At 36.3% G+C, this 18,906-nt stretch overlaps 1 protein-coding gene across 3 annotated transcripts in view; it reads right to left on the bottom strand.

The window, feature by feature from the left end:
- LOC105228065 (anaphase-promoting complex subunit 2) overlaps window positions 1-18,906 on the bottom strand; it is a 172,713-nt gene that overhangs the window by 41,431 nt on the left and 112,376 nt on the right. For all 3 annotated transcript variants that reach the window (XM_049451248.1, XM_049451249.1, XM_049451250.1), the window contains exon 7: window positions 9,369-9,613. In XM_049451248.1, the coding sequence (XP_049307205.1) occupies window positions 9,369-9,613 (245 nt within the window). The remainder of the gene's footprint in view (window positions 1-9,368; window positions 9,614-18,906) is intronic.

The following is an 18,906-nucleotide window of genomic DNA, read 5'->3' as shown; positions in this document are numbered from 1 at the left end:
GCTTGGAATTGATTCAACTAAATTGTGTGCAAAATCAACTGTCAATTTTAATCAAATTTCGGATATTTCAGCAATTTCGGTCCTTATCAATTGTTCTCTGTAAGTAACAATCCTTTGTCGTTGTCGTGCTGTAAAATCCAGCCGACAGTTAGAAAAAGCCGATTGCCCGATAGAAAGGTATGGTCGTTTAAAATTGTAAAATACCCGGACTGATTTAAAGTGCCCTCAATTAGTACCAAATCTCCAAAGCTGTAGTAAGACAAACATCCCCAAAACATCATTGTGCCTCCTCCGAACCTGTTTAGCGGCTGAACTGCATCCTTCTTTTTCTCAAGTGGTAAATGCATAAATTGTTTATTAAACGATCCCTGGAACCGAAATGCTCATATCATCTGTCTCAGTAAATTGTACCAAAATTGTGTAGGCTTTTGGATGTACTCTACAGCAAATGACAGGCGTCTTGCTTTATTAATTCCAGAAATGTTGATCACTTTTAGTACAACGTAAATGTTTATATTAACTTCTTTTAATCTCCGGCGAAGTGTAGCATCACTGACTTTTTTCCAATATGTTAATTTGATGCTGCTGCAATCCTAATCCCTTTGTGGGATTTTGTATGACTGTCCTTATTAATTTTCGACATTCTCTTTGAGTCTGCTTTGACTTAACCAAATTCAAGAATAAATGATAATTCGCAATGTATAAATGCTTGTGACGTCCTAAAATTTTCTGTAAATACTATAAAAATTAAAATCTATGTACCGTTATCTTTACCAAATTGACTTTAGTTGATAGCGCATAGATCAAGGTTTACAACAACATATCATTTTTTTCCGCAGCAACAACAACGACAACAAGAGAACACAATTTCTGTGGAATGTGCAAAAAAAAAAAAATTCGTTGTGTGTTGTGTGTCGAACGGAGTGCAGGTCTTTCTCTTCCTCGCGAGTGCGACAACTGTTTCTTTGATGACAGGAGATATTTCGTTTTGCCCTCGTTCACTGCCAGACCCATTTGCTTTGCTTCCTTATCGAGTCTGGAGTAAGCTGAACTAGTGGATAGGAACAAAAAGCGATATATATTCGATATCTAGGGGTTTGAACAGGTTTGGTTCGATTTGGACATTTTCTGGTCATAAGACGACATACTTCAAAATAACTTTTCGTGTAAAGTTTTATTGCGTTACATAAATTGCTTGTTGATTTGAATACTAGAAAGAATAAAATAGAATTTAAAAAATTATCCCCACTTTTTCTAAATTTGTAACCAGTAGGTGCCTCATACATCTGCGATCCCTTATGGCTTTTCTGGGCGTGACAGTGATCCGATTATCAAGATATCTTAATTTTTACTCAAGTTATCGCTTGCACAGACGGATATACATATTTAAGTATATATGAAGTTGTTCAATAGGTTTTGTCGTTTGATAAGAAAAACACAATTTTATGATTCAAAATAAACTAGCAACCCAAAAAAGTGATACCATAACCTTCTTGGCCGATTTCCGGACACGAACTCGTTTCGAAGACGAACAACCAGGTTCACACCACTCTTTAGCCTCTTGTTTTGACTCAGTATCATGGTGATAGACCCAAGTTTCATTCATAGTGATAATTCGACGCACAAAATCCTCTTTATGTTTTTTAAAAAGCTCCAAATGCAGTTGAGAAAGTTGCATTTGAATGTCTTTTTGTTCGATTGTTAGCGAATGCGGCACTCATTGTGCACACAGCTTTCTAAAACCCAAAATTTCACTTAAAATATGGCTCACACTGCCTAATGAGATGTGTAAAGCCTCCACTAAATCTCTCTCAGTCAATCGACGATCTTCCAAACCCATTTCCTGTATTTTGGCTATGGTTTCTTGTGTTTTTGCGCTTCTGGGACGTCCGTTACGTGAAACGGCTTCAAGGCTTGTACGACCACGTTTAAATTCAGCAACCCATCTTTCTACTGTTGTAATTGTAGGTGAATAATAATTATACACTTTTAACATTCATTTGTGTGTTGCTACACCTTCCAAAAATAAGAATTTTATCACTACACAATATTAAATTTTTTCCATTGTAAAAAATACTGAGACACGGAGACACACACATACATTCATATGAAGAGTGTACCAACAAAACAAAAAAAAATGTGGGCTCTCTCTTATCGAACGACAAAACTTATTGAGCAACCTGGTATATAACATGCATGCGGAGGAACTGCCATTATAATAAGAAGCAATATAAAACACCCCGAAGAAAACCGCATAACTGCAGAAGAATTTTAAGCAATAACGATAACGATAGATAGTGACAACAACTTGTCCCTTACAGCAGTTTACAGTCCCCCAAGACATCAAATAAAATGCGATATGTATATAGAACTAATCATTAAAATCGATTTATAATGGGTGGCGATTATAATGCGAAATATACCTACTGCGGCTCGAGGCTTATACCACAAAGGGCAGAGAGTTATTTAAAACTCTTCAAATATAATATCTACTGGATCATCAACTTATGGCCAACAGATGCACTTAAAACACCTGATCTTATTGACTTTTTCATTACCAAACATATATCTTCAAATTAAATGTGCAAAGAAAACGGTTTTGGAAGACTTCTGACCATTCACCAATAAATTTAACACTACACGAAAGTGTTGTTATTAAGGAACCACCACTTACGTTAACAAATAAAAGCACTGCCTAAGAATACTTTAAGCAAATGCTATCCAATGTTGATAGTCACGTAAAAATAAGTTGTAATTCCGAGCTAGATAACGAAATCATGAATTTGGCAACACAATTCAATATCCTGGAATAGTACACTAATTAAAAGAAACATCACAGTAGATCATAAGTATGCAAACGAAATTAATGAAATGGTAACAGAAAAACGCCGATTACGCCGAAAGGGGCAACAAACAAGATCTCCTTCTGACAAAAGTTGTAAAAATCATACAAAAAGACAAGGCAATACAAAATGTGTAAAAAAACAAACCATAGGAATGACTTTTCCTTTTGGAGGTGTACAAAAAAATTTCTCGTCCCGTAACTCAGCATCATCTCATCAGAAAAGCAGACCAGACGTGGGCCAAGAGCGATGTAGAAAAAGTAAAGTATAGAACCTCATGCTTACAAGAATTCCTCTAATAACTAACGATGAGGTATGGGCAGAAATAAAAAAAGATGAAGTCTACCAGCGAAATACTAAAACAGCTTGCTCAAAATGTTAAAAGTAAAATCTTGGTACGATGAACGCTAATATTAATTTACAAGAAAGGCAGTCGATACCGGTACATCAGTTTGGCTTTCGAAAAAATCACTCCACTATTGACCACGTGCTCGGTAGTCTTTCTCGACGTTTCTAAGCTTTTAATAAAGTTTGCTATGGCGGGATCCTAAACAAAACTAAGATTGCCTACCCTTTGCGTGCGATCAGGGTATGGTGATAATTGTATTACCGCAATATTTGCAGATGGACTGCGGTTTGTCAGTCGGAAAAACGCAAACTCCATCAATTGAAAGCATGCAAGATTATTTAAACAAAATATTTAAATGGACAGCTAAATGGCGAATAAAATCAAATGAATGTAGATCAGTACATATTGATTTCACATACAATAATTCTAGATATGTATGCCTCTCTACTCAAACGGTATGCAAATACCATATCACAATACCGCGAAATACCTAGGCATGACCCTGGACACAAAATTTAGATGGAGTGCATAAATTCCTAGAAACTCTTCCTTTTCCACATATAACTCAATTCTTGTTTACAAGCAGGTGTTCAGACCAGTTTGGTCTCATGGGATACAACTTCGGGGCTGCTCAAGACCTAGCATCGTCGTACAAATTCACCGTTTCCAAAACAAAATTTTAAGATGCGATTTTGGAAGTGACTCAGTTGCCGCATCAATCCACAAATATGAAAAGTCTCATATGGAAAGACTTTCTAACCGTATGAACACTGAAGCCAGGGCTCTTGTCGCTCAAAGTAAATGGAAAGAAAGGCTGAAGCATAAGAAGCCGTATCACCTTATACAATAGCCAGACTCTCCGCAATCTCTACGCAGAGCAAAATTAATTATTTTGCAATGAAATAAATATAAAACAAAACTTTTTTCCAACTCGATTACTTTAAGATGATAAAAACAACCGTTAGGTGAACAAACCTATTATACTCTGTTAAAAACGTATAAAAATACTTATCAATTATTTTGCCAAACTTTTACATGTCGAACGATAATAGAACAAATCTTTGTTGGTTAAAGTACGATGTTTTTGAAAACTTAACCGAATACCGGGAATTTTATTCCAATTTTATATATATGATATCTGTTGATGACTGTAATGACGACTGGTTGAAATAATCTAGAAAATTCGAAAGGATTGCAAGTTTAGAGAAAGAACCGGAAATACATGGAATAAACTTACAAATGAAACAAAATAATGCCAATTACTCAAGAAGCTTTCTTAGTGAGCGCTGTACGTAATAAGAAAGGAAGGGCTAAGTTTGGTTTTCTACGAACATTTTAAATTTTCAAAAATCAAAACCTAGAGCGATAATAGATAAAGCATTAAATAGATTCACTTATTTTCAATATTACTTTTTGTTTCATATTCGAGACATAGTTTGAAATTTTAGTTTTAGACTTAATTTTCAATGAAAGAAATACGTATTTTCAGTATTATTTTTTCATTATGCTTGACACAAATTTTAAATATCAAAACATTATTTGAAACAAGCAAGAAAGGGCTAAATGGTGCCCATGAAATATTGTGGTTTTGATGTATTTATTTAGGGAGTTATTACTCTTTTAGTGGTTTTCATCATAACCGTTGTTTGCACATTTTCTGCATAGACCATAGACTTGTCGTCAAAGCGCTCAACGAAGGCGGTCAATTGACTGGGTTATTTCGTTAGATAAAAAGTTTTCAAACAAGTTCGGATGCAACCGAACACTTTATACTCTTGCAACTTGCAGGAATAAAAACCAGGGAAATACGGAGGTATAAAAACAATCATATCCGTCATCAATCGAAAATCTTGATATTAGTTATTTTGAGGGTAGGCCAAGCTTTCGCTTAAATTTATCTATTTTAGGCACAAAGATACACTCCAATGAAAATAAAAGAGTTTTATTTCCATTGATATAACTCACGTATTGGGCGATATATGCCGTACAATGTCACCCGGAAGTTCGAAATTCTTTATATTAAGTATATGGTGGCTAAGGAAAGTATTAGTCCGATTAAATGAATTTTTGACGTCTGTTGGTCAACATGTAACCTTATATCACACATTGACCGAAATTTTCAATCAAATGTCAACTATAGGTACCGGAGTCTAAATATTCGGTACCTAGGGTCTTGCACAGTTTTGATTGGATTTGAACAATTTTTTGTCATAAAGTGCCTTTAGTGCATTATTCGTGCAAAAATTAACCCCATTATATTAATTGCTTCTTCATTTGTGTACTACAAAGTAAAAGAATCAAGTGGAATTTAAATTTGTGTTGTATGAGAAGTAGGCGTGTTTATTGTTCGATTTCACTCATTTTCACAAAGTGACATAGGAATATGAAAATAATAACACGGTCCAAATTTTGTCGAAATTGGTCAGTAGTTTCCCGAGATGTGGGATTTCTCCAAAAAGTGGGCGCCCATCACCCAATTTTCACCCCGGTCCCTAAATACTATCTCGTCGGCAAATTTTTACGTTTCTGACGCATTTACTTATTGACTATGTTGTAATATTCCTGCTGGGTGAATTTGGTTGTTGTAGCTTTAGTGGATTAAGAAATATGCACATTAAGCATATACGGCAACGCCCACTTTTTCAAATTTTTTCATCCACATACCCCTTGCTACTGTGATCCAAAGTGACAAATTACAGTTTTATATTTTAAGTGCTTAGTTATGGCACTTTATAGGTTTTCGGTTAATGTAGCAACTGGTTGCAAGAGTATAAAAATCGTTTGTTACATTCGCTGTGTGGCTTGTGACGCCGTCCTGTTGGAATCACATATTGTGCAAGTCCATATCATCCAATTCGGGCCAAAAATATTTGGTTGTCATAGAGCGGTAGCGATTCCCATTCACAGAGACGTGCCGGTTTTGATCATTACAGAAGAAGTACGTCCAATGACGTCACTGGCACATAAACCGCACCAAACCGTAATTTTTCGAGATGTAATGGTGAGTGATGCAGTACGTGTGGATTGCTGCCTTCATCTATAACACATATTTTGCTTATTGACGAAGTCGTTTAGCCAGATGAAAATCCGAATCATTTACAAGTGGTTGCTCAGCCCAATTCACGAACATACGACGATTCTGGTGGTCAAGCGTCTTCAGTTCTTGCGTCAATTTATCTTGTAAGGATGTAGGCCAGAATCTTTTCGCAAAATTTGCCACAACGCCAAAGAAATGTCCAATGCTTGAGAACGACGTTATGAAATGTGAGTTAGAGCAGAAGAAAGTCGTTTTTCAACGTTAACGTAATGGTTTTTTTCTTGCACATCTTGAATAATATTTGTGTTTTAAAAGAACTCTTTGCATTGTTTCGTGGCCTACTTGCCCAATATTGTGCTCCTTCAAAACTGCAGCTAACATTCTGTGGTTTATTGTCAGTTTGTTTGATCATTAAATTTTTCGTTCTTGATGTAAGCTTTTTTGGCCTGGTACTGGGTTGTTTTATCTCTAACCGATTTTCTTTTTTGCGCGATGTATGATATTGTACATTGTCCAAACATGTAGAGAAAATATTTCAGCCAATTATTTTGCTGATCTACTTTTATGAAAATTATAATAAACCAATTGTATTATGTGTATTTTCACTTGTACGATTACCCGGCATTATTGCTAAAAGATTTTTAAAGGATACAGTGTCGCCAATCAAGCGAATTGCTTGTAAATAAATGCTGCCGCAACTCTAAGAGCAGCGACAATCAAACAATACACAAAAACATGGTGTGCCATTAAGTGTCCGTTATTTTTTTGGGCTTCTCCGAATTGTGAAAACGCATTATGCTTTGCGTTGTTGGTTTTGCATATGTCACATTCAAATAACTGTTTGTTTTGAAATAAACAAAAAGTATGCGGAAGGAATGTGCACTGCTACTAAAAAAAGTTAATGGAAACTAATATACTCAAAGAATCTCAAGAAATGTAAAAACTTCATATAAAAAGGCGCTTAAGAAATGATCAAGAAAATTTCCTGCGGTAAATTCATCCTAAATTAGTTAAAACCGTTATTATAAAGTATATTTCATTTTGAAATGTTGTATAAAACTTACCAATCATCAACAACATTCCTTAAATCACAAGGAAAATATTTATGTGTCTACACACATATACTCGTATACATATAGGTACATATGTATATTACGCACAAAGTTTATTATCTTTGTTTATTCTCTCTTGCTCTTCTAATGTGGATCATTCACAATGCGTAACCAGCTGTCAAAATTACTTGAAGAAATAATGTATTTTTTTCTTGAGCAATTACTTGAGAGCTGGATAAGGACCTTAAAAGAGCAAAATACTTAAATATTGTACTGTGAAAAGAATTATGAGACACACTGTATGTGTTCATACCAAATGAACACATCCCTACATTGTCTTCCTAACTCGTCTAAAAGGGACAATGCAAAAAACACTTAACAGCGACAACATAAGGACGAAGAACAAAAAGACACAATAAATCGAATCACCACAGCAGACAGACATATTGAATGAACACGGCTAATGTTGAAATACTATATGTATTAATGAGCACGTATACAACTTTATAAAAATAATTTCTAAATTTTTATTAAATTTCTATATTTTAGGTTAATGTATAATTTTTTTAACTGTTCCATTATTACTTAGAGCCAATGTTTAGAAACTGTTCCCATATAGTTAATAAAAACGTCGGCCCAATCTCCTGATCTGAATATATGTAATTGTGAATTTATGGAGTTTTATCGAGCAAAAAAAAAGAAAACTAACATAACTAGATAGAGTGGGAGTGTATCGAATACACTACAAACATTCTGACTTCATGCAATCCCGACTAATATATGTTTTTAAATTACAGAATACTTGTTTGAAATCTCACCAACACTCACGTTTATACGAATAATATAAATACGTAATTACGAAATAAGCTGTGACATCGTGTCAATGAATATTTTCTTTTTGTTGAAAATATTATGTTTAAGATAAAATTAAATAAAAATGTTTCTTTGTATTTTCAATTTAAAATAATAAATATCTTTGAATGTGTATTGAAGCTTTTTTTTAAATAAAGTTTTTTTAAAACTATTTCTAATTTTTCTTTATTATAAATGGTTACACGAAATTAAGTGTGCGTATCCTTACAAGAAAAATAATTCAAAGAATTTTATTAATACTTTTCATAGGTTGACTAATATACATTTACGACATAAAATAAACGGAAGTAGTAGTTATTATATTTTAGATGTCGTTAACTGCATTTTGTGGGTATGACATTTGACAATGATCCGGTTTTGTCCATTTCTACATATGTACATAAGTACCTATTCTACATATGTACATAAGTACCAAGTTTATCGCTTGCATGGACTGTCAGACGGAAGGATAGACGGACAATTTTACGGAATTCAGCTTATCTTGTCATCCGGAGCGCTATTAAAAATGTCAAACTTTCCGAAACAAGTATTAGATGGCGAAAACTATAAGACACACTATAAGAATCCCGTTCATAAATACAAATATCAATTAAACAAGATGGCATACTTCAAAGGCACTATTCGTGCTAAGTTCTATCTCGTTATATTAGTTGCTTCTTGATTTTTATCCTTAACTGTGAAATAACCAAATAGAATTTTAAATTGTGTTATATGGGAAATAGTCGTGGTTGTATTGCGATTCTGCCCATTTTCTCACGATAAGATAAGAATATTAGTAGAATGTCATATCCCGAATTCGGTTGAAGTCGATCGAGATATGTGATTTTACCTAAAAGTGGGTGGTGACACGCTCATTGTCCAATTTTGACCTCGGCTTCTATAAAAGTAAATGTCTCTTGCGTATTTAGTTAATGATTTATCGTGATTTAGTAATTTTTAATAATACCGTTATGTGGGGAGTAGGTGGGGTTATCATTCGATTTCATCCAGTTTTACAGAGTAGGGCATTTGTTCTGAGAGGATTTTGTTGTTTCAGCTTGAATGGCTCGGAAAATATTTACACTACACTTTTAGGATAAAACTGTATTTGTTTTGCACGATACGATATGACGCATTAGTACAAATATTTTGTTACACGGTATATAATTGGTTGCCATTTATTTTTATACTAAATAAACTAAAATAATAAGCCAAGAAGTATTGAAAATACACACCTGAAGCTCTTCTTCACGCTGATCGCTTGCAGAAGCCATAGCTGATTCTACATCTTCCTCTCCAAGTGATTGACTTACTTGAGTTTTTTCGAATGGAGACTTTTTGCCGTCGTCCTCCACTAGTTTGAATACTCCTGGTCGAATTTCCTTTATTAGATCATGTGAAATCCAAAACTCAATTCTTCGACGCAATATGGTAGATGGAACTTTTGTAATCTGACTAAGGTCTTCTAATATCCATTCATCTAGAAAGAAAATTCATATACAAATCATATAGACAAATTCAATCAAACTATTCAATATTAATTTTATCTCATATAATGAACAAGATTAACGATAGAGAAACAAAAAAATATAGTGTTTATTTCATTCACTCACTACATTTTTTAGAGAGGATAACCAGTCTTCGATTCGCCAAGACAAGAATTAGACAGTAGTGAACAGTATAAGTTATACCAGTTGTTCAAACAATCTGACATAATTTGCGTTGCAACCCTGTGCTAAAGAACATAAAGAACATTCGAGTTATTTTTTACTAACGTCCCTAAATGAGGCAAAGTACTGTCACACATTCCTCATGCCTATAGATTTTGTATGGGCTTTGAAAAATTCGATTATGACAGCGTGTTAAGAAATAAAGCAGAAAGGCGGCAGAAAACGAAGAAATTGTATTTTTTCTGAAAAATACAAGTATCTTGTCGCGGGATGTTTATAGCTTGTACAAATTTATATAAGCATATATATACATACGAGGTGTGTTCAAAAAGTATTGCGAATTTTGTGTTTTTTCAAAAATTATTTATTTATTCATGAATATCTATTTTGTCCCCTTCAAAGTAATCCCCATGAGATATTATACACTTGTGCCAACGGTTTTTCCAATCTTCGAAGCACTTCAAAAAATCATTTTTTTTTATCTTCTTCAGCTTCCTTCGATGCCGTCTTTATCTCGTCAAGAGAAGCGTAACGTCGTTCTTTCATGGGCCTCTTCAGTTTAGGGAACAAGAAAAAGTCACAGGGGCTAGATCTAGGGAATACGGTAGCTGCGGCATCATCGCGCACAAGCAACGATGTGTGAGCAGGGGCGTTATCGTGGTGCAATTTTTTTGATAGGTAAAAATCGAAGACGATCCAAAACACGTGCAAGCAAAGCAGCTGTCAACAATTAAATGAACATTCAAAATGGCCGAGCTTGTCGGCATAAGTGAGAGACATGAGTACCAACATAACGCCACAAAAAATTCGAAATTCGAATATACGTAACCCGCGAAAATTCAAAATTCGCGATACTTTTTGAACTCACCTCGTATATTAGGGTGATTCATAAAAAAAAAAAAATTCCGTTTCTTATGATTTTTTGATTAAGTTAAGCGTTTACGAGATATTCATCGTCAAACATCAATGCATATTAGGGTGGATATATAAGTATATATACATACATACATATATATATATAAAAGAAAGTGGTGTTAGTTACACTCTTTATAACTCAAGAACGGTTGAACCGAGGTGCCAGAAATTCCGCTTCAATATAGAAGTTATGTTATTAAATTATTCAGCTGAAAATAATACCAAAAGACAATTTTTAATTTCAATGAAAGTCCGACCCGGTTTTCTGCAGCAACATGTGACGTTGTCAAGAGTCAAGTGGACAAATGGTTAAAACTTGGTATAGTTCATGAATCTAACGCAAACATAACCATTAAAGTTGTTCTTGCAAAGAAAAAAGATGGAAGTTATTGTGTTTGCATAGGCTATCGTAAACTAAATTCTGTAGTATTAAAAAAATCGTTTCCGTGTTCTAATCATCGATGAAGTGTTAGAGAAGATGCAACGAGCTACATTTTTTAGTGTTACGAACCTCAAAAAACGGGTCCTTTCATGTGCCGATTGAAAAAAGTAGTCAGAAATATACAGCATTTGTAACCAGAGAAGGTTTGTTTGAATTTGCTAAGGCACCGTTTGGATTTTGTAATTCGCCAGCAGTGTTCATGCGGTACGTAAACTATGTTTTTCGACAGATGATGTACGACGGTATCATTTAGTTATACTCGTATGTACAGACAGCGGACGAATTCTGAAGCATGTAAAAATGGTTCTGCAGAAGGCGCAAAGTTTCGGTTTGGAAATAAATGGTCCAAATGCAAATTCTTAAAAGAAAAAAATAGTTTTTTGGGTCATGAAATACATAATGATAAATTCAAAGCGGTTAAAAATTTAGTTTTACCTAAATATATCAGAGCTTACAAGATTTTTTAGGAAAGAATATTTTAGGAAGTTTATTCAAAATTATGCCATCGTAGCTAGGCCATTTTCACAGTTACTGAAGAAAGAAGCAGAATTTCAGATTGGTTCATGGCCGCAACAAGCAATACTTGATTTTAAGTCAGCTCTTACGCAAAAGCCTGTTTTGAAAACTTTTAGGCAGAATGGTAAAGCTCAATTTCATGTAGATGCGACGAAGTATGGGTTTGGTGCGACATTGGTACAAGAGCATGAACAGAAGTGACATCTCGTATTTTATTGAAGTCAAAAGACCTCACCTCAAGAAGAAAAGTTACATAGTTACTTTCTCGAAGTCAAAGCTGCGTACTTAACCACGGAGAGGTTGCGTCACTATTTAATGGGAATTCAATTTGATTTAGTCACCGATTGTTCGGCGTTTAAGCAGACTGCCACGAAAAAAGATGTACCCCGATAAGTGTTCAATGGCTTAAGTATCCACAAGATTTTCACTATAATATTGAACATCGACCAGGAGAGAGAATGAAGCACGTTGACAGCTTAAGTCGTTATCCGATTATGGTTGTTACATCGCAGATACAAGTAAAAATTCAAAAAGCACAACAAAATGTTGAGTACCTAAAAGCGATAACTGCAATTCTCGACGATAAACCATATACAGATTACGTCATGAAAAACTGAGTGTTATACGAGTATAAGCAATGGAAGGGTCAAGATCTATTGTTAGTACCGAGAACTATGGAGGAAGAAATTATACGAAACGTTCACAATTTTGGTAATATGAACTCGCAGAAGGCGATGCATGCGATCCAACAAGATTTTTTCATAGCACATTTAGAAAAAAGGTGAAGAGCACATATCAAACTGCGTTGAGTGCATAGTACACAATCGCAAAGCAGGAAGGCAGGAAGAATTTTTGCATTGCATAGATTAGGGTGACTGCTCACTGTCAGCTATCCATATTTGGAAGCCCGCACCGTATTATCGCATTTTTATCGCACTTTTTAAAGAGAGGCAATGGACAAATCGAACGAGTCAATAGAGTAATTCTTTCTGTGTTATCCAGCTAAGTGGTACCATTGTACAGCTATGTTACAAAATGCCATAAACGCGCACGTTCACTCGTCAACCAAATTTACACCTTAAGAGATTATATTTGGAGTAAAGATGAAAAGCGAAATGTCTAGTGACATTATAAAACTACTCCAAGAAGAATTATTGCAGATATTCCAAGAAGAACGTCGCACAATGAGAGAAGAATGCAGAGCAAATATTCAGAAAGCTCAAGAATCGTATAAAAGAAACTTTGACAAAAAACGAAAACGCAGTACAAAATATCAAAAAGGAGATTTAGTCGCAATAAAAGTAACTCAATTTTCAAATAAAACAAGTCATCAGACAAATTTAATGGACTAAATGGGAGATATGCTGTCGAAAGAGAGGCCCGTAGCCAGCTTTTCATTTCGGGGGGGGCTGAAATAAAAACATATATTAACTTTAAATTTTCTGTTTATTAAAAAAAAAACAATATAAATTCATATACATGTTAACATGGCAAATGTTAACAATTGCTAAATAATAATAATGCGTAATCAGCAATAACAAGTAAAGCATAGCGGAAATGCATCTTTAGTTGCACAATATTTCCCACAGCAAAAGCCAGACGCTTGCATTAACATAAAAGCTCATTTTTCGGTGTGAAGCGGAAATCCAACACGCGCAACCCAAATAAGTCAATTCGGAGAATTGACAACATCAAGTCAGCAGTTGGCCAGTGCAACTTAGCTTAGATTTTAATAAATTAATTTTTAAGCTTTAGTCTTAGTTCTGTCCCCGAACCATAAATTAATAAATAAAATTTTTTTTTAAAAGAAATTTACATAAAATTTCTTAACTTACATATTACTTAAATTATTTGGTAGTTGTAACTTAAATAAGTAATATTTTTCTTTTCTTCTTGTTTGCCATATCATTAATTACTTCATCTGGATCTATTTTAATATCCCAGTGCACTGCAATGACAGCAAGTGCACTCAGTGGCTCATTGCACATCACACTGCGTGGTAAATTTTTTATTCTTTTTAAGGTTGAAGAAGTTCTTTCGAAGGAAGCGGTCGTCACTGGAAGAGTTGGTAAAATTGTAAGCAGGTAGTGAATATTTTTAAAATACGTTGCATCGCAATGTTGCAGTAATTTCAACACTTCTATGGTTGGATCTATTGTTGATAAGCTGGCACACCACAATCGATAGTCTGATTTTAATGCTGTCATTGATATTTGCTCCTCGAAGTAAATAGTTAAATTTTTTAATTCTTCGGCATTATCAATTGCAGCAAAACCTGGGAGTAGAATTTGAAATGACGAGAGTATGTCCTCATTCACTAATAAACGTTTTGTCATGTTTTGAATCAGAGCATCAACGCATGGAATAAATATTGTAACTCTGAAGTGGCTTTCAGGGGTTGTGCAAGGTGGATTAGCACGAGTAGTTTGACGCGAAGTCACTCTAGGCACAATAAGATCTGTGTCAAAAAGATCTTTAGACATTTGTGATGCTGTTTGGAAAATATCGTTGAAAAAAACATCCGCTGTTTATCTTAGCTGGTGCAGAGTTCTTATTAATTCTTTGGCTCGGTTCATTGCTGATACAAAATCCATAGATTTTTCGTGGAGTTGCACAGACAGTGGCAGCGTTAAGCTGAACAATTGCTCACAGACGAATAGACTAAGCAAAAAATCGCTTTTCTCTACCGCTGCTAAGAAGGCTGATGCTTTAGACGATATGGACCATGTCTTACTCGAAATTATTTCCAAACTTAGTACAATGAATTTGAAAAGCTCCACAAAGCTTATAATGCTTTCATGCCTTTCTATAAACCTTGTTTCATAAAGGCGAACAAGTCGTCTTTTTTTGCTTTCTGGTGCGTGCTTCTGTATAACGTCCTGGAAAGTTGTGTTTGCATTTGAATGGTTTCTAAATAAATTTGCTATTTGCATTGACAATACCAAGGCAGTTCCGTATTGAAGGTAATGACATAGTATTAGAAAGCGCAAGGTTCAATCGGTGACTAGCGCAATGAACATATCGTGCTTTTGGATTCAATTGTCTTATCCTGGTTTGCACTCCACTTAAATGCCCTGACATGTTTGCTGCTCCGTCATATCCCTGTCCAACCAACTTCGCCATATCAAGATGGAGATCTGTACAACGCTTAAGTATGACTTTTGATAAGTTTCCAGTCACCGTCTAGTGTAGTTGCGTACGACTGTTATAGGTTTGAGCTGAGTTGTGTATAAGAGTTTCAAAAGATTCAGTCAGTGATAAATCTTTTTTATTTGCGATTTATTTAAAAAATTTCCTTATTTCGGGGGGGGCTTCAGCCCTCTAGCCCCCCCCCTGGCTACGTGCCTGTCGAAAGAGCAGCATATTTTATGGGACACAGGGTTACATCCACTTCTTCTTCTTCTTAATTCGCGTAGACACCGCTTACGCGATTATAGCCGAGTTAACAACCGTTCGCCAGTCGTTTCTTCCTTTCGCTACGTGGAGCCGATTGGATATTCCAAGCGAAGCCAGGTCCTTCTCCACTTGGTCCTTGTAACGGAGTGGAGGTCTTCCTCTTCCTGTGCTTCCCCCGGCGGGTACAGCGTCGAATACTTTCAGAGCTTGAGTGTTTTCGTCCATCCGGACAACATGACCTAGCCAGCGTAGCCGCTGTCTTTTAATTCGGTGAACTATGTCAATGTCGTCGTATATCTCATACAGCTCATCGTTCCAACGAATGCGATATTCGCCGTTACCATCGTCCAAGCCTCTGCACCTTATAGCAGGACGGGAATTATGCGTGACTTATAGAGTTTGGTTTTTGTTTGTCGAGAGAGGACTTTGCTTCTTAATTGCCTACTGAGTCCGAAGTAGCACCTGTTGGCAAGAGTTATCCTGTGTTGGATTTCTAGGCTGACATTGGTGGTGTTTATGCTGGTTCCAAGATGGACGAAATTATCCACAACTTCAAAGTTATGACAGTTAACAGTGACGTGAGCGCTTCGCCGACGTGTTTGAATAGTTCGGCCGGCAATCCATCGGCCCTATCGGCCAGCTTATCAAGCTCTTCGTACTCACGCATTTCGGCCTCTTTCTTTTTCTGTCTACAAATGCGTCTCGCTTCCCTCTTCAACTCTCGGTATCTATCCCATCCCGCACGTGTTGTGGTCGATCGTAACGTTGCGAGGTAGGCAGCCTGTTTTCTCTCCGCTGCGACACGGCACTCCTCGTCGTACCAGCTGTTCTTTTGCACTTTCCGAAAATCAATGGTTTCAGTTGCAGCTGTACGTAGGGAGTTTGCAATGCCGTCCCACAGTTCCCTTATACCGAGTTGTTGACGAGTGCTCTCAGAGAGCAGGAGTGCAAGCCGAGTAGAAAATCGTTCGCCTGTGTGTTGTGATTGCAGCTATTCGCCGTCAAACCTTCCTTGTGTTTGTAGGTGTGGGTTTTTTGCTGCGCAGAGGCGGGTGCGAATCTTGGCTGAAGCAAGATAGTGGTAGGAGTCGATGTAAGGACCTCGGAGCGTACCCACGTCTAGAAAACTGGAGACGTGTCTTCTGTCTATCACAACATGATCGATCTGGTTCGTGGCTTTTCGATCCGGAGACAGCCAGGTAGCTTGATGTTTTTTCTTATGCTGGAATCTAGTACTACAGATAAACATATTTCGGGCTCCGGCGAAGTCGATCAGAACCCATTTGGGGATGTTTCCTCGTGGAGGCTGAATTTACCGACCGTAGTGCCAAAGATACCTTCTTTGCTTACCCTGGCGTTAAAGTCGCCAAGCACGATTTTGACATCGTGACGGGGGCAGCTCTCATAAGTGCGCTCCAAGCGCTCATGGAAGGCATCTTTGGTCACATCGTCCTTCTCTTCCGTCGGGGCGTGGGCGCAAATCAGCGATATATTGAAGAACCTCGCTTTGATGGCTAGACGTTCATTCACCGGAGTGAATGATAGTACTCGGCGACAGAGTCTCTCTCCCACACCAAACCTCCGCTCCTTTATATGACCACTGTAGTAAATGCCACAAGGACTTACTCGTCTCTGTCCTTGTCCCGTCCATCGCGTTTCTTGGACGGCGGTAATGTCAGCCTTTATTTTCACGAGGACATCAACCAGCTGGGCAGCGGTCCTAGTCCGTTTTTCGTTTGCCATGGTCGTCATCAAAAGGGGTTCTCTCATTCGAGGCTGTTGTTGATTTTTCATTGGGGGTCTTTTTTTTACGTGGCGGGTCTCAAACCTAGCACACAACCCTATGCAGGGGATGTTTCGCCTTCTCACTTTAGCTCGGCTTCAAACGGATGTTCTTAGGCTACCCAGAGGATACTTGATCAAAGACCGGAAGTCGTGAGCTGCTTGAGTCATATGTAAAGGAATCTTTTCTGGCCACTCCCAAGTGAATGGCGATCAGAGACCTTTCCGCATTTGCGTGAACTTCTACACATGACTCCATTCTCCACTAGTGTTGATAATATGAAGCTTTGAGCACATTTCGAGGTTGATGAAAATTTGTCATCTGAGATGATGTGATGCGTGATGCTGGCAAGCAACAACCAACTTCACATCTCGAGGAGTAGCGACAGTTGGCAAAATAGAGTTGGATTACAGTAGGCAAAAGAAGAGCAAACGCAGCGGATAATCTATTTTTCTATTTAATTAAATACCAATTCATTTAACTTTTATAAATTATAAACAGCATTTTATATGTAATAAACATAAAAGAAATGTGGTGTCGTAGGATACCGAAGTTCCTTCGGCTAATGTAGAATCGATACAATTTGAAAAAAAAAAAAAAATTGTGCTTAATTTTATGTAGGTTGTCTTGATTCTTCTCTCAAATTTTGTTGATTAGTTTTAATTTAAGTACAGATAAGTATTAAAAAAATTTAGTATTTTAAGAAATAATGAATTGCGTAAAATAAAAAAAAAAAAATTAATTCAAATTATTAACTAAAATAACAAAATAATAGTCAAGTTTGGCAAAACCAAATGTGCATGCCTATAACTTGCTCAAGTAACTAAAAGAATTTCACATTTCCGAGTTCTCTACAATCGACTTGGAAGTTTTGGGTATAGGTGATGTTTATACGCATTTCTTTGATTTAGCCGGTGCTTGCTTTCGCTGCAGTTCCTTGCCCCATTGATAGATTTCTTTTTGCAAAGGTGTGTGTTATTAAACATATAATGTCTTCATATAGTCTAGGTCTTCGAAACTTCTACTTTGACCCCAGCTTATTCCTCCCGTTCCGCGTGTAGCCTTATCTATTACTATATCCAATACGATGATAAGGGAATATTTTAGTCAAGAGTCAGAAATTTCAAGTAAAAAATGTAAATTAATATTAAAAATATAAATTTTTTATTATTTTAACATTACAGAAATACATAACAAAATCTGAAAATAGGTACCGGGGTCTAAATATACGGTTTCCTGGGGCTTGAACAGTTTTGATTGGACTTAAACAATTCTTGGGCATAAGGTGGCATACACTAAAGATATTAATTGTGCAAAGTTGTATCCAGTTATATTCATAGCTAATTGATTTGTGTACTATATGGGAAGTAGGCATGGTTGTTGTCCGATTTCGTCCATTTTCACAATGTTACATAAGAATGTAAGAAGAATGCCACGTACTAAATTTTGTCGAAATCGGTCAGTCGGGTCCCGAGGTATGGGATTACAACAAAAAGTTGGCGATGCCAACTAATTTCTTTCTAATTTTCAAATCGGCTCCCATAAAGCTTTCTCATACCATCCTGGTGGTCTCTGGCGTATTCAGTTATTAATTTATCGTACTTTTAGTAGAAATGAGCGGGATTATCCGTCGATTTCATTCACTTTTGGTCGTTAAAAGTTGTTATAAGATGTATACTCAGCAAATTTGGTTGTTGTAGCTTAAGTGGTTTAAGAGCTATGTACATTATTAGACGCCCACTTTTTCAAAAGGTTGTGCCTACAGGTGCCCTTAGCTACTGCCATTCCTTGTGCTTACAGCTTCATATCTTAATTGAGCGCTTAGTTATGGAACTTTATATATTCTCGGTTAGCGGCCTTCTGTGTTTGGACAGACAGACAGTCAACCGAAATTCAACTTTTTTCTTCGTCCAGATCGTTTATATACACATAACCCTATATCTATCTCGCTTAGTTTTAGGTGATCCGTACAACCGTTAGGTGAACAAAACTATAATACTCTGTAGTAACTGGTTGTAAGAGTATAAAAAGTACCAGCTGATAATGTCTCA

This window comes from Bactrocera dorsalis, chromosome 3 (genome assembly GCF_023373825.1).
Source record: "Bactrocera dorsalis isolate Fly_Bdor chromosome 3, ASM2337382v1, whole genome shotgun sequence".
NCBI lineage: Eukaryota > Metazoa > Arthropoda > Insecta > Diptera > Tephritidae > Bactrocera > Bactrocera dorsalis.
The sequence above is the reverse complement of the archived record's forward strand: the minus strand, read 5'-3'. Positions and strand labels throughout refer to the sequence as shown.